General features: G+C 38.2%; 1 protein-coding gene across 3 annotated transcripts in view; it reads left to right on the top strand.

Annotated features, from left to right (window-relative positions):
* The window catches only part of LOC126179592 (glutamine--fructose-6-phosphate aminotransferase [isomerizing] 1-like), a 163,298-nt gene extending 146,395 nt beyond the window's left edge, over positions 1 to 16,903 (top strand). For all 3 annotated transcript variants that reach the window (XM_049924619.1, XM_049924620.1, XM_049924621.1), the window contains 5 exons: positions 5,102 to 5,346; positions 6,792 to 6,947; positions 13,806 to 13,934; positions 15,811 to 15,945; positions 16,096 to 16,903. In XM_049924619.1, the coding sequence (XP_049780576.1) occupies positions 5,102 to 5,346; positions 6,792 to 6,947; positions 13,806 to 13,934; positions 15,811 to 15,945; positions 16,096 to 16,206 (776 nt within the window). In that variant the 3' untranslated portion in view covers positions 16,207 to 16,903. The remainder of the gene's footprint in view (positions 1 to 5,101; positions 5,347 to 6,791; positions 6,948 to 13,805; positions 13,935 to 15,810; positions 15,946 to 16,095) is intronic.
* The last annotated feature ends 225 nt before the right edge of the window (positions 16,904 to 17,128 follow it).

Here is a 17,128-nt window from a genome sequence, read left to right on the forward strand (position 1 = left end):
TGACCTGTCTTTCCCTCAATTGCTAGTTTAATATTATACTATTTCAACACTCACCTCGCTGCTTCATGAATCCCTCTCCTCGACTATCTTCTTGGTATGGCTGACCCACTGCATTATTGGAGCTTTATCAATCACAACAGAGCAGTTGGCACATTGTCCATTACTGTTGTCGAATCCAGAGGAATATTTTGCAGCAGAACATTATCTTGGTGAACGTAATCTTGGATGACAACTTTTAATGTAAACCTCATGTTGTGATGAGGTACACTGTTGTTATTAATGCAACACCAAACAAAACACTTCTTTACAATACCTGATGGCTGCAGAACACTTCAAAGTCAGAAAACAACCACTTTCAATGAGAGTTGATGAATGCAGATATGCATCTAACACTTGACATCACATGGCAACACGGGTGCTTTACCAGCTAACCTCTGGCAGCGTGGTAGGAAAACCTGGCTCACTAGTGGTGTTACCTGGGCAACTGTATCTGCTGATCCAAACATCAAGAGTTACAACTAATTTTAAACGCACTGTATGTGCTTGTACTTCCAAATGATTGGTATTTCAGCACAACCATCATACAGTAGGTACACATAATGTCATCTACTTTCTGTATATATGGAGAGATTATGCAGCATGTTTCTCATTCAGAAATTGCATTTGAATGGTGGTTGGTCATGAGAAGATAATGTTATGCCTCATGTAAGAAGGAGAAACATCTACCAGCATATGTTGAAATTAGACAGCAATGTAATTGTGGCCTATTGAGTCTGTGGTTTATTGTTCGCCAGTGATGCTGCACTCATTGCTCAGGATCCAAGAAAATTGTCTGAATATGAGATTGATGGGCTCAGGAAGTCCGTACTCAAAGCTGTGTAGGATCTCAGCAACCCAAGATGACTAGTGCCTGAGAGGGCAGACACAATGTTCATTTGGCCATCCAGGATCAAACAACCATGTCACAGAAGTTACAGCCGCGTCAAAAAACCTTAAGAAAGGAAATTAACTTATTTGCAACAAGATAAGTAATCCACACAGAGGGTGTGATGCCATCCAAAGTACCCAGCAGAGAGAGGCATGCCCTACATGGTGCATGCAATAGCAACACTGGACACGTGAATGGCACTATGTCATCTTTTCAGATGAGTCACCGTTTTGTGTACAGCACCATGATGCACATACCCATGCGTGGAGGCACAGAGCCATTGGGTGTCCAACACAGTCAACTCTGGTTCATGTAGCTGGTAACTTGGACAGAAAGCATTATATTTATGACATGTTAAGGCCAGTGGCCGTAACTCGCCTCTGAGGTCTCTGTGATGTTATCTTTCAACAAGATAGTACAAGGGCACATGTTGCCCATGCCATCCTGACCTAACTTGATACAGAGAATGTTTGACTATTGTTATGACCAGCACATTCTCCACATTTCTCACCCAATGAATGCCCTGCTGGGTTAGAGCTATTGTTGCTGCTAGAAACAGCACCCCTTTTATTCAATTTCACACCTTGTTTCCGCCAAAATCACCAAAAAATTAAATCTTGTATTTTTTCCTTCTGTGGACATAGAGCAAGTAACACTTTTGGACATACAACAAGTAACACTTTATTATTTAGTATTTAGTGGTGTTGCAATTTTTATGGCCAGCAGTGTAGCTGAACTGGAAACGAGAGTGAAACCTATTAAGTCTTTCCATGATCCTGCTGACTTTGTTGACTCTCTAGTGTCCTCACTAAATTTGCTGTTCTGAATTTTTAAAATACTCCAACAGAAAAAAAATCACAACACCAAAAATTAATTAATGTAAATTAATGAAATTATGGGAATACATTTGTCTAGGTTACATATTTAAGTGACTAGCATTGCAAGGTCACAGTTTAATGTAAGTGTGAGAAAAGCCATTGAAAATGTGGAATACTAGTACATTAATAACCAGTGTAACTGCCAGAAAGTTGAATGCAAGCATGCAAATGTGCATGCATTGTGCTGTGTTGTACAGGTGCCGAATGTCAGTTTGTGGTATGGAGTTCCACACGTGTTGCACTTGGTTGGTCAATACAGGTACAGTAATGCTGCTTGTGGATGAAGCTGGAGTTGTCTGATTATGTCCCATAAGTGCTTGACTGCAGGCAGATCTGGTGATTGAGCAGGCCAAGGAAACATGTCAACACTCTGTAGATCATGTTGGGTTACAACAGCAGTATGTGGATGAGTGTTATCCTATTGGGAAACACCGCCTTGAATGCTGTTATAAATGGCAGCACAACAGGTTGAATCACCAGACTGACGTGCCTCCTCCTAACCAACATGGCCATTACTGGCACTGCATCAAGACAGAACCAGCATTCAGCAGACAACACAACAGACCTCCACCCTGGCCTCCAATGAGCTCTCGCTTCACACCACTGAAGTCACAAATGGCGGTTGTTTGAGTCAGTGGAATGCATGCTACAGGGCATCTGGCTCAGAGCTGCCCTAGATGTACCTGATTTGTAACAGTTCATTGTGTCACTGTGGTACCGACTGCTGCTCCTATTGCTGCTGCAGAAGCAGTACAATGCATCAAAGCCATACACCGGACACGTTGGTCACCCGTCTCGGCAGTGCCACATGGCTATATCCAGAGCCCAGTCTTCTTGCGACCATACATTCTCATGACAGCTGCTGCCAGCAGTCATGTACTATCGCAGAAAAAAAAATCCAGCATCTCATAGCTCTTTTACGCGGTCTCATTCAAACTCAGTAAGGTTTTGATTAATGCAACAAAGATGCCATTAAGGCATTCTTTATTAACATCAACTCACCTTTCCAATCTCAGGAATAACTAATGCTCAGGACCGTTACAGTGTGCATTAAAGTAAACCTGATTTGCATTCTCATGGTGGCGCTACTAACACCACCCTTGTGCAACTGGTGCGAAATTTGACAAGATATCATTTTTCTGATGTAGAAACATGCCTACCAACGTTTAGTTCTGTTGCTCAACTCCTCCTTGGCGATTTTTTTTTCTTTTTTTTTGTCATCAGTGTACATCAATCACAACAACAAATGACATCCCTGTTACAATTCAGATAAAACATATTATAGCTTATAATCACATAGACATCTTGAGTTTAGGACCCTTGCTTGATGGGATTATAAGGTTTGAATCAAATATCCTAAGATAAAAATGTTAGACATTCATGATAGCCAAATATTTCTTTTAAGTGCTTTCTGAATGTATGGAGGCAGATGAGGGTAACTGATAACCTCACATGAATTTTTATAAACTGCTTGAAACTCATTTGGCTAAACTAGTGACGTGCCCTGGTTTTGTATGGGTAGAACTAAGTATCTATGGCTGGGTGGCTTGTCTGGCATAGTGATAGTAAATTACATACACTAACATTCCTCATGAATCCAATCCATTAATGAAAAGTGTATCAAAATCCATACAGCAGTTTCTGAGATTAGCCTTCACATACAGAAAGATCAACTTGGCAGGGTGCTTTAATTTAGTAATATGTACAGATGGAACTTCAGCGGGATGAATAATCATTGACAAACTCATGTTTGTTAGGTGTGTTTGTTGGTGATCCCCAAGTTTTTTTCTAAATTTTCACAAATTTATTTAAATGCCACAAGAAAATAAGAGAACAAATCAGGCAAACTCCCATGTACTTGGAGAAACGTGTAACAGGTCGGGTGTGGTCAGAGTCCAAGAGGTTTTGTGTTCAAACTGAATGACCTTTTACCTCTTTGTCAGTGGTTGCTTCATTATTAAAAGTTTACTTTTATTTGTGTCTTTTTAAATACAGGTACCTATTGTCTTCATGTTCAATGAAGCTATGCCAAAATCACTGATGTCTGGAAAACACATAGTGTTCCACTATGATGCTGAGAACAGGTCGCATTGTCGTACCTTCATCTTGGGAACTTTGGGTTCATGAAACAATAACTTGATCACTGCTAGGTCAGCTTTGTGATTAATAAGTCAACATAATCTAATATTATACGTATGTTAGAAAATAGTGTTCTGCCTCACATTAATTAAGGGTAAATTAATTTTATATACAAAAAAATGTCAGAGCTCTAGTGTCCTTCAGTTTCATATGCATCCACCATGCATATTTAATTTCCTGTCTGCTGATCATATTTGCTTCTCTTTTTTAGTCCTTGGCTAAATGCCTGGTGTACATTTGCATCCTGTTCACAGCTTCTTATACATTTCTTTGTCATATGTCAAGTTCTGCACATTATTTTATTAAGTACAACTGTCACAAAATGGTATTTCATTAATAGTAGACAATTCTGAATTTATCATCATCTTACCTATCTGATGAGCAATGTTGGAAGTAATTGAGGCCCAGTTATTTTATTTGCAAAAATAGCAGTTACCCTTCCACTTTCCTCAGATCACAGCTTTAGCATAAGAACTTTCATCCTTAATTTCCTGCCTCTGTTGCACTTCCTATTTTATCTGTTGTTTGCATGTAACTTTATGCAATAACTAATGAATAATCTGTTATTCCTTCACTTTATTTGATTTACAAATTTTTTTGGGCACTATCTTTGACCTTTTCGCACTGACTAAACACATTTCTATGTCATTCTGGAAGTTCTATTTCTCACTTAAGTTTTTCTTCCCCCCCCCCCCCTCCCAAAAAAAAAAGAACACACACACACACACACACACACACACACACACACACACAATATTTGATGGGGATGGGTTCCAGCACAGATACTCCACTCATGCGTCAATATTGTTTATCCCTAATGATAAAACACGGAAGGTTAAGAATATAAATCATAAAGTGAAATCCATCCTGTGCCATCAGGTGCCAAGTCCTTAGCCTGTCTAATATTTTTGGTGAATGGCAACTTTCCTTCTCTCGTATTGTTACATTCCATCCTGGATTACCCATTGTTTGAATGAATGAATGAATGAATGAATGAATTCAGGCAGCAAAAGCTTTATATTTGTTTTTCTTTTATTCATAAGTAGAATTATGTTCACCTTTTATTTACCTTCATTTGTTTAATTTTTAATTTACAATTAATCTCTCCTGAATAAGTAACTTGCTGTACAACACTTTGTTTCTTTTCCCGTAACAGGTGAAACAGCAGACACACTGATGGCTCTCAGATACTGCAAGAACCGTGGAGCCCTTATAGTTGGTATAACTAATACTGTAGGAAGTTCTATCTGCCGAGAATCACATTGTGGTGTGCATATCAATGCTGGCCCCGAGATTGGTGTAGCATCCACAAAGGCATATACATCGCAGTTTATATCGCTTGTACTTTTTGCACTTGTGCTCAGTGAGGACAGAATCTCTCTTCAAGCCCGTCGCTCAGAGGTAGGTGTAAATGTGTGGATGGTCAAGTGCTAAGTTAATACTGTGAATTACGTTACATTAACAAATGCGTCATCTTGGTACAGAAATTACAAAAAATCTACTAAAAGACAGTGCCACTACACTGAAGCTTAATGCAGACATGTCTTACTTAGACAGTGATGCATAATGAGTGTTTCTGAAATACTGAATGTAAATGCTCCAACGATGTTGATCATTTGATCATTCCCTGTTACTTATTTGATAATATGTACTTGTTAAATAAAACAAAGGCATTTGGTAGTTACATAAAGCATACCACACTTAGATGCCTCACAGAACACAAATTATCTTTTTCACAGCAAATAACAGTAATGGCAATTCAGTTCTGATAGCCTAAATCTCAATCTGACTCAGATTTTTCACTAACTCAGAACTATGCATCATGCCAAACCATGAATATTATTGTTGTTGTCTACTGTATACACATAATATTTGATAAATTTTGGAAGTTACTCCTCAATATGTTTTGACACAAAATGTTTAATGCCTAATGAATGAGCCTGTTCTTTCAAAGGTTATGCTAGTTTCCTCATATTTCCCACTCCTCCTCCTCTCTCAACCCATACATTATTTGCACAATGTTGTAGTTCTGAAAGTGTCATATGTTAGTAAGAAAACTGCAATTTTGATGTAGCTGGGGCTGAAGTACAGAGTCAGCTTCAGTACAAATAGTGAAGAGTGTATTTCATTTATGACAGAACACACGATTTACAAGTTTCACTTGCACTGCACAAAATTATTTTTCACTAATCTATTTATGTATTCTGGTGTACAGTGCATGATTACACTTTTACTGTAACTGCTCATAGTCATAGTAACACAAGAAATGTGTAAACCAGAAATGCTACATTACAATTATGAAATTATTGAAGATATTCAATAAACATAAAATAGTTCGTTGCATAAGAGGAGCCCGAAACCCATAACCACCCTAAGATAAATTAATGGCTTTTTGATAAGTACAGTTACTGAAACTGCATATCTAAACTAATGACTGCTTATTAAAAAACTAAGAAAGTAAGTTGCTTTGTCAGTTCAAGTTATATGTGTTGTAACTCTTCCATAAGAAAAGGGAAAAGAAATCCATACTTTTAAAAATAAAACCTTGGTTCCTCTTCTATACAGTTCTTACCCAAGCGTCACTGGAGACCATTATTTTCGCATAAAAAATGAGACAAACAATTCTTCTCCTCCAGCCTTTATTGGTCATTGTAATGTACTACAGCAAGAAAATAAATGTGAGACTGCTTTCATAAGTAAAATCTAATAAGCAATCAAAGTAAAATCTAGTAAGCAAGCGCACAGAGCATTCTGGCACAAGCCCAAGTTACTCACTGAAGCAATAATTTTGCCTAGCGTAACACTATTTATATTTCATACTTCTAAGAAAGAAATTATTCTTTCAGATCATTGAGGGACTGAAACATCTGGATGAAAAGATTCGTGAAGTTCTGGAAGTCGATGATGAAGTGAAGGAGTTAGCCAAGGATCTGTATCACCAAAAATCTTTACTGATTATGGGCCGAGGTTACAACTTTGCAACCTGTATGGAGGGAGCCCTTGTAAGTACAAACGAACCACAATACACAACAGCTATAATATTAGGTATAGAGTTACTAATGAGAATGATATTTGGGCAAAAATAAGAAACTAATACACAGCTGAATAAATGCTACTTCAGTCAGATCTTTTAATAGATAATGTAAAATCTTATCTGTAAAACTACGTGCATGTAGGAAAGAGACATAGTGTGTTAAAGAATACAGTGTGTATGACAATTTATATCCTTGAAGGTACTTACAAACTTTATACTGAGAGAGTTTAAGTTTTTCATGAATATAAATCCATATTATTCAACAGTACTGTAGCTGTTTAGTGGTTATTTGTTAGCTTTACTTTCATAATTTCACTATGTTATGTGATCAGTGTCATTACGGAAGATAGCTTTTCTTTTTGCAGAATGCAGATTACATATTTATCTTCCTTTTCATCTCTCCTACCATCCTTCATTTTTGTGTTTCGAAGGAACTTTTCCTGTCATTCCTCTTTTTTTAATTTGTGGAACAACAATATTATTGAACACTATGGGAAAAAAAGGATAAACACATGCAAAGATTGAATGGGACACAAATTCATGTAATCAGGTGAGGTGAGGCAAAGCGATACAGGAGAATTAACTTTAACTTTGTTTTGTCCATAGAAGGAACTCTTTTGTAACGCCTATTTTTTTAGATTAATGTGTGCAGCCTTCAGTAACTACTGTAACAGATATTATCAAAAGATCGCCCACAAAGCCCAATCTGATGATATGTAAATGCTGTTAGTGGTACCAAAGTTAGTGTCCAGGCACTCATGGACAAGGCAGGAACTGAAATTGAGGGTAGAAAGCAAATGCAGTCCTGTACTCCATTTTCAAATGTTCGTTTGCAAAGGAAAATTCATGAAAATTGCCCCAATTTCGTTATCATATCACTGCAAGGATCAGTGACAAATTGAGAAACAGCTGAAATCACTAAAACCGAACAAAGCTCCATGGTCCAGTGGAGTCCTTAACAGAGTTTAAACAAAAAACCACGCTCAGCAGTTGCAAGAAAGGTCAGGTCACACCGGGTACAAAAGGAGTAGCAGAAGTGATCTACTACATTACTATACAACATCCTTGACTTCAATTTGTTGTAGGATCTTAGAACATATTCTGAGCATTAACAAAATGAACTATCTCAAACAGAACAACCTCTTCCATGGCAGCCAGTATGGATTCCAAATACACTGATCATGTGAAACCCAAATTTTACTTTTATCACATGACATACTGAAACCCATGGATCAGGGTAGTCAGACAAATGTAATATATCTTGGTTTCTGAATCTGACTCAGTACCACACCTGTGCTTATTATCGAGAGTATGATCATATGGTGTAGTAAGTGAAATTTGTGACTGGATTAATAATTTATTGGTAAGGAGGACACAGCATTACCTTGGAGAGCCTCTAACAGATGTAGAAGGAACTTCAGGTGCCCCAGGGAAGTATGTTGGGGCTCTTGCTATTTATGATGGATATTAATGCCCCTGCAGACAATATTAACAGTAACCTCAGACTTTTGTATATGATGCAGTTATCTATTATGAATAATGCCCGAGAAAAGTTGCAGAGATGTTCAATTAGATACTGATAATGTTTCAAAGTGTGAACATTCAAAACTTGCTTTAAATGTTCAGACATGAAAAGTTATGAACTTCACGAAATGAAAAAGTGTATTATGCTATGACTACAATATCAATATACAGACAGTCATTTTTTTCCTTCACTGTATTTGCGAGTCCTACACGAAACAAAATGACTGGTAGTGCTATAAGACATCCTCTGCCATGCCGTGGCTAGTGGTATGTATGTATGCAGAAGAAGACAGAGATGGAGACTGAGTCACAATTTGAATCTTTCAACTCGTGCTAATACCTGGGTTTAACAATTTGTAGGTATATGAAATGTAATGATCACATAGGTGCAGTTATAGATAAACTACAATTCAGTTTGTTGGTAGAATACTAGGGAAATGTCATCATCAGTCTACAAATGGGACTGCTTACATAACCCTTGTGCGACTCATGAGACTAAAAGGGGATACTGTACGTACACAGAGAAAGGCAGCACAACTGCTCATTTGTTTGTTTGAGCAGTCTGGAAGTGTCACATAGATGCTGAAGAATCTGAACTGGCAGATACTTATAGAAAGCCTACTTACACAGTTTTAAGAAACAGCTTTAAATGATGAAACTAGGAGTGTACTACAAACTGCTGTGCGCACAGCTCCCATAGGGATAGTGAAGACAAGAATAGACTAATTCAAGTGTGCACAGAGGTACTTAATCATTCTTCATGTGCTCCATACATGAATTGAATGGGAAGAAGCACAATAAAGTATGGGTGTATTGATGAAGATATGTAACAACGACTATCTTGCCACTCATAAACTTCTTATAACTGATGAATTTGCCTCTCAAATTTACATTATTTAATTTGAAATGAAAAGTGTTGTTATTAAAATTTGATGGGTGATTTTTATGTTTCCGTCACTGACTTGAAATTAGTTGAATTAATCAAGATAACCACTCACTGTGTAGTCTAAGCATTAGGGAGTGGGAGAGCGCACAAACAAGAAATGTAACATACTAGTTCAACCTACGTAATTTGGTTCTTAGGAGCTAAAAAACACATGGCAACATAGTCCAGTCTGGCCACGGTGTGAAGACAATGTAACTGGGCTCATACAAGTGTTTATTTGTGTGTCTAGTAGTTTTATGTTCATGTTATTGTACCTCTCCACCATTCAATCCCTTCACTATGTGATGAGTTGCATTGCGAGGATCAGTTGAAGCAGACGGGGAGGTTGTGAAGAAAGGAGGACAGGGTTTTTTGGTCATGCGTCCAGGTTATGAAGACCTCATTACTGAACCTGAACCAGACCAGACGTTTGGGAGGCTTGGAAGATTTACTCTAGATGGCCCATAAACATGTTGGAATCGGAAAGTGCTATGCGGGTGCCCATGCCTGTGACGTGGATTTGTATGTCTACTTTCCCTTCAGAGGAGAAGTAGTTGTGTGTTAAGACAAAGTTAGTAAGGTGTATGAGGACTAAGATAATGAGTCTGGAGTCTGAGGGAAGTCGGGAGAGGCAGTGTTTAGCGGCAAGACCATGTGCATGAAGGATGTTGGTGTATAGGGAAGTGTCATCAACAGTGACAAGTAGGGAACTAGGAGGTAAAGGGATGGGGATGGTGGAGAGTCAGTAAAGGAAGTGGTTGGTATCTTTGGTGTGGGAGGCTAGTTTTGGGTGATTGGTTGGAGGCCAAAATTCTTTCAGTGGGAACACAATAAGTAGGTACAGTGGGCTGTCCAGGATTTTTGGGTTGGTTCTTTCAGTGGGAACACAATAAGAAGGTACAGTGGGCTGTCCAGGATTTTTGGGTTGGTGGACTTCTGGGGAGCATTTAGAAGACAACGCTCAATGTTGGAATTATGCTGGCTTCGGTTGGAGGGATTGGTGGCAAAGAAGTTTGGGAGAAGGACAGTACATCTTTGATAAATCTACGATGGTTAACTTTGGGAGTAGGGCTGAAGGTGAAGCCTTTGGATAGGACTGGAACTTCTGTTGAGCTGAGGACTTTGGTGGAAAATTAATAACAGTGTTCTGGGATTGTTTTGGCCCTGGATTTACTGGAATGTTGGTATGGAGTTTTGAGGATGTGGCAAGTTGAAAACAAAAGCTAGGCAGGTTCTGGTTGCTATGATAGGCTGACGAGAAGGAACACTGTAGGTAGGATAGTAGCTGGATAGTGGTGCCCCTAGGAGGCAGTAGGATGTCAGTAGGCTGGATAACTGATGAAGAGAGTGTCTGGAATGCCTCTTCCAGGTACTGGAGTGCAAGGGTTTCAATTGCAGTGATGTTCTGTGTGTAGTGGAGACTACACAGTACCAGTATCTTGCAGAGGTGGTTCTGGGGTGCCTGTGCCATGTAGATATGTTTTTGCAGTACAGGTTTGTGAGAGACAGGGACTGGCAGAATTTGAAAAGGTGAAGGTCACTGTGAAAGGAGGGATGGGATCCAGTGAAAGGTAGCAAGGATCCATTATGGCAGGAATGGAATTAGGGAAGTGGTAAATGACTAGGAAATGGGCAGATGAAGGTGTTAAGTTGTGAGAGGAATTGGATAAAAGAAAAAGACGTAGAAAAAGAAGTCCAAGCGGATGAAGTATGGCATCCAAACTGTGGCCAAGAGCAAAATGGACCACACCGTGGCATCACATGTGGTTGAATATAACATGCTTTATTTCAATTTCCCCCATGGCCTCCTGAAACTGCACCTGTCAGACTTCTCCTTTCACCATCTAGTGCCTGTATGCTCCAGCAGGCAGGATTTATTTCTCTCCCCCTCTTGCACCCTGCTATCCTTCTCCCATTCCCACCCTACTCAGGATTGCTGCATCCATTTGATGTGACATAGTTGCATTCTGGTCAGAGTGGCTGAAGATAGTAGTCATGTGTGCATGAGCTGTGCTTGCTTGTATGAATCTGTGTGTTTTCCTTTCTGAAGAAGGCTTTGACCAAAAGCTCAAATGCGTAATAGTCTATGATGTACGTATGCAGAATGAAGCAACTAATGAAAATTTGTATCAAGGCTGGGATTCAAACCTGGGCCTCCTGCTCACTATGTAGATGTGCTCACCACTATGCCACCCTGAAACAGTGACTTTGCGCAGCTGCACAGACTGCCCCAGCATGCCCCCTCCTAAATCCAAATTCCCATTGATGCCTCAGCCCACTTGGTATTCCCACTAAACTCTAACAGCATTGTAGAGGCTCTCCTGCTGTACTGGAATACAAGACACAACAGGGGATTGTGCCTGAAACTCAGGCATAGGCACTTTAATCAAATGAAACTATGTGGTTCCAGGAGACCTGGGTTCGAATCCAGGTCTAGGTACAAATTTTCATTTGCCACTTCAGTCTGCATGTATAAATCATAGATATTTGAGTCTTGAAAACGTCTCTGGAAATGTATAGTTGTATTTGATAAAGGCACCTACGTCTGGGTTTCATGCAGGAACCCAAGGTGCTGAGGTGCTGAGGTGATATTCCAATACAATTGGAGAGCCTCTGCAATGCTGATGAAGTTTAGGAGAAATACCAAGGGGACTTGAGCATGAATGGGAATTTGGATTGAGGAGGGAGGCATGCAAGGGTGGTCCACGCAGTTGTGCAAACAAAGTCACTGTGACAGGGTAGCATAGTGGTTAGCTCATCTGCCTAGTGAGCAGGAGACATGGGTTCGAATCCTGACCTTGGTAAAAGTTTTCATTCATTACCTCATTTTGCATATACACATCATGTATGTTTGAGACCTGAAAGGATGTATGGAACCATATATTTTAATTTTGTAAAAGTCTTTTCGTTGTGACTGTTTGCAACTCAATGTGCAACTACCTTTTCATAATATAGTCGATATTCCAACCAGTATTTTATGTTTATAGAGTGTGGATTGCTACAGAAGAATGCTGAAGCTTAGATGGGTAGATCACATAACTAATGAGGAGGTATTGAATAGAATTGGGGAGAAGAGGAGTTTGTGGCACAACTTGACGAGAAGAAGGGACCGGTTGGTAGGACATGTTCTGAGGCATCAAGGGATCACAAATTTAGTACTGGAGGGCAGTGTGGAGGGTAAAAATCGTAGAGGGAGACCAAGAGATGAATACACTAAGCAGATTCAGAAGGATGTAGGTTGCAGTAGGTACTGGGAGATGAAGAAACTTGCACAGGATAGGGTAGCTTGGAGAGCTGCATCAAACCAGTCTCAGGACTGAAGACCACAACAACAACAGAGTGTGGATGAATGAAATGGATACATGTATAGTATAGTGTTTGTGTTTGATGATGATGATAAGTGAAACATGATGCCACTACAAGGTCTAGTCCTCTTGAATTGCACCAAGTGGACCACCGTACTAAATGTCCCCCTCTGATGGCCATACAGCTCTCAACAGCATCACATGTTCACTTCACTATACACTCCGAAGAGTGTTTGGAATTTAATCCAAGATATTGGTGCAAGTTGTGGTGATTAGAAACTTTACACTACCACTTCTCCTCCCCTCACTGGCAAAATACTAGCAACAAAAATTTCATCTACTACCAGGACTCGAACAAACTACCTCAGAGAAAAGTGCCACTGCACAGACATGTGTGAGTGACCAAGGCTATGTAGGCAGTTCAGTCTTGCAGTGGGCAGTGATGTCACCAGTGGGTGTTCTTTATGGAATGTATTTTTCAATTTCTTCACTGTTAACACAATGTTAGTTTGTACTTGATATTACGCTACGTGGAAGGAACTCACAATTCCTAAAGCTAGGATAGTGTCATGTTTTTTTTACTTTTATATGTGTTACTGGCAGTACTACACTATTTTACATCCTGAAGGTATGCACTGGCCAGCAATTCTGTCTCATAATTTACTAGTTTTCTATGTTGAATTTCCCTCTTGATAGAAATAGAGAAAGATTCACGAACAAAACAAAAGAAGAAACAGGCAAAGGTGGAAGAATTGTTTTAACATTTCAAATGTTTACTGTAGGTGTGGACCCTGCACAAAAAATCAACATGATATTTGAGGAGCTCATTATGTAAACTTCATAAAGAGCATTGCTATTTTTATTATAATGTATGGATACAGTACAAACAATGGCATTAATTCTTACCATGTTGTTAAATGTTTCTCATGGAAAAACTTAACTATAAAACATCTTCGTAATTTATAGCTCTTATCTTCAGTGAAGTGTCCTGCCCCGCACTTTCACCTCCCCCCCCCCCCCCCCCAACATTTTTATTTCATGATTGTGATTTGAATGTTTTCATTTGTAACAGAAAGTGAAGGAACTGACTTACATGCACAGTGAAGGGATCATGGCAGGAGAATTGAAACATGGACCACTTGCCCTGGTTGATAAACAGATGCCTGTCATAATGATTGTTATGAGGGATCCTGTATACGTTGTAAGTTGAATATAAGTATTTTACTCACTAAGAACAGCTAAAACATAAGTAGAAATAAAAAATGCATATTAGATATTGAGTTCAGAGCTCACAGAATGTGTTTTCATCTTAAATATGTCAGTCAGTACTACTAGAGACAGATCACAATTTTAATGTGTGCATCTACTGAGACTATGCGATACATTAACACATTGTTTGAATATAAATTACAAAATAATGTTCAAATGTAATTAGATACACAAAAAACTCTACGCACCCAGTGGTGGCAAGACAATTCACGTATAAAGAACATTGCAGAGGTTCTCCAACTGTATTGGAATACCACGTCTGCATAAGTAAGACTTTTTTTTTAATATGCGTGTTGTCCTACTGCCGCTTGGTGAGTAGATTTTTTATACATTCAATTACAATATATTATCAAAAATTTATTAATTTCACTGTTAAAATACACTTCAAGGCAGAGATCAATAACAGATGAAGTACCAGTTACATCAGTGTTTAACTACTCACATATTTTGTGATTGTGATTTTTACTGGTCCTGTAAATTACCGTTCAAACAGTTACGTAACTGAAAGATGTAATGAAAACTGAGGGAAAACAAATAACAATATATACTTGAATCATTTTAAACTCAGTCTGCATTTTACATTAAATCTCAATTTTAAATATGAGTGAATACAATACTGTAACAAGTCATTATAAGGAGGAACACAAAGGGTCCTCTTCATTTGCTTATAGCTCTTACAAGACAAAAACAGGAGAAATGTATATTTAAAAAAAAATGAAAAATAAAAAATTTTCTGTTTGTGGGTGGTACCCAAGTTGGGCACAAATAGAAATAATCCAAATATTAACACTACTAGGCCCTTTCATATCGTGAATTGTAAAGAAAAGTAGTCAGAAATCATTATAATCAGGGATAAAAAGCAAGATAAACTCGAATTTAAAGAAGACATACATACGTAACAGAGGTGTGTTTGGTGAAGGAGAAAACTACAAAATGCAAAATTGTCACACAAAATATGGAGAGGCAGGGGTTGAAGCAACCTGGACAAAAATGAAATGATAAATGCCTGTTGATGGCAGTGGGGTAGGGTAGCCAAGTACCTGTTCTACTTTCTTCTGTTAACTTTTGATACATTGATGTCGAGTGGAAAAACTCAAATCAGTTATAGTATGATATAACACAAAAATCATGGGTATCATGTAACATAATATCCTCTGGAGATGCAAATTGTGTTTTTGGCAGTGGAGACTCACTGTGTCCCTCAGTCCTTCATAACACTTATTTGCTGCCACAATAATATAGGCCAGTGCAGAGTCATTATCTGGCAAATTTTGTGTAATATCAAAAGTGTTTCTGTTTTTTGCTTTTTGATCAAGTAGTTCTAACTTGCGAGCAGGGGGACAGCTGTCAAATTTATTTATTGCAACTGCTATCATGTCATTTTTAAGTAAATTTGATAAATGCAAAGATGCACAAATGCATAAAAATAAAGCCACTATTCTGTACTTGAAATGCGCAGAAACTGTGTCCACACCACACAGTAAATACACATACAAACACAACAGTAATTTGTTTATATTCTGCCTCTCATATTGTCAGCTGTCAGTTCTTAATACTGAAATCAAAACCCAATATAGGATATAAAACATGATAAGAGTACAAATACAGAATAAAATTTCACAATTGAGCATAATCTAGCTTGGAGATGTACATTCTGTGAGCATCAGCACTCATGTTTGTTATTAAATACAGATCACAAAATTCTTTACAAGTCCATAAATAAAATTTGTACTTATTAGCATCTTTCTACTATAACAGATTTGATTAAATTTGTAATATTCTGTTCACTCTGCTTTATGGATTTACAGAAGTGCATGAATGCTCTTCAGCAAGTAACGGCAAGAGAAGGCCGACCTATTGTTATATGTGAGAAGGGTGACAAGGAGACACAAAGCTTTGCGTCAAGGGCAATTGAAGTTCCTCGCACTGTGGATTGTCTGCAGGTAATTATTTTACAACTGTATATAAAATTAATTGATCATACTGCTCAGAAACATTTACATTGTAACGTGTGTAATAAGAGCAAGTTCACCATCTAGATGAACAGACAGTAGTAGCCAGTAATTAATGTGTGTGTGTATTTCTTTCTTCAGGGGATCTTGACAGTTATTCCTATGCAACTGCTGTCATACCATATAGCTGTTTTGCGTGGCTGCAATGTTGACTGTCCAAGAAATCTCGCAAAATCAGTCACTGTAGAATAAATATCAGACTGAAATCACAAAACCAAATGAGGACCACAATGAAAAGACAAGAAGGTTCACCAAATCCTTCAACAATCATGATACATGGAATTTTGCTAATCATCATCAAAAGTTGGGATGCAGTTTAAATTGCATTCAGAAGCCTCTTCATAAGACTGACTGTGTTCAACATGAATTCCTACAAGAATCCAACCTGATGCATTTATGTTGTATTTGAATGAAATCTGGACTGAATTGTGATATCAATGATCTGTTCACTAAAACTAAGTGTTAAGCACAATTCATCTCTGTAGGCTAGTGATGGAAGATTTTAATTCGGAAGAAATATTTTGTCTGATATATCCTACCTGCTCACTATTCACATCACAGTAATTGAATGTCACAAAGAGTTATAAAAACTGTTTGGTGCAGGGTGTCATATCTAATATACATGTATATATTTCTCTCTGGCTGGGACCCAGAAGGAATACAAACATTGCTGTGTATTTTCCATATGTGATTTCAGCATGAAATAATGTATAATATTGTGGCTTTCAAATATTACTCATTGTTCTACATACAGTTGTGTATTTTGATGCATTCCTATACTAGCTGCACTATTTCTGCAAACTACCATGTTGTACCTTCCGGTCTTCCAATTTTTTGTACTTACATGTGAGTTTTGGCCAGACAGTAAATAAATCTTTTTAGATTGAAAGAGACCTGTAAAGCTTCTTTATCAATTTCTTCGTGGACACTGTATCCTGTAAGAACTGCATTTGACACTCTGTGTTACACATATCACAGATATATGAAGGAGGAGGAAATACCTACCTGTGCACCAAATTTCTGGAAAACATTGTTTACTCATTTCTTTTAACAATAGAGAAACATGAAATGAACTGCAAAAGGTAATTCACCACACTGTTCAAAATTGTGAATA

The sequence above is a fragment of the Schistocerca cancellata genome, chromosome 1 (assembly GCF_023864275.1).
Source record: "Schistocerca cancellata isolate TAMUIC-IGC-003103 chromosome 1, iqSchCanc2.1, whole genome shotgun sequence".
Lineage (NCBI taxonomy): Eukaryota > Metazoa > Arthropoda > Insecta > Orthoptera > Acrididae > Schistocerca > Schistocerca cancellata.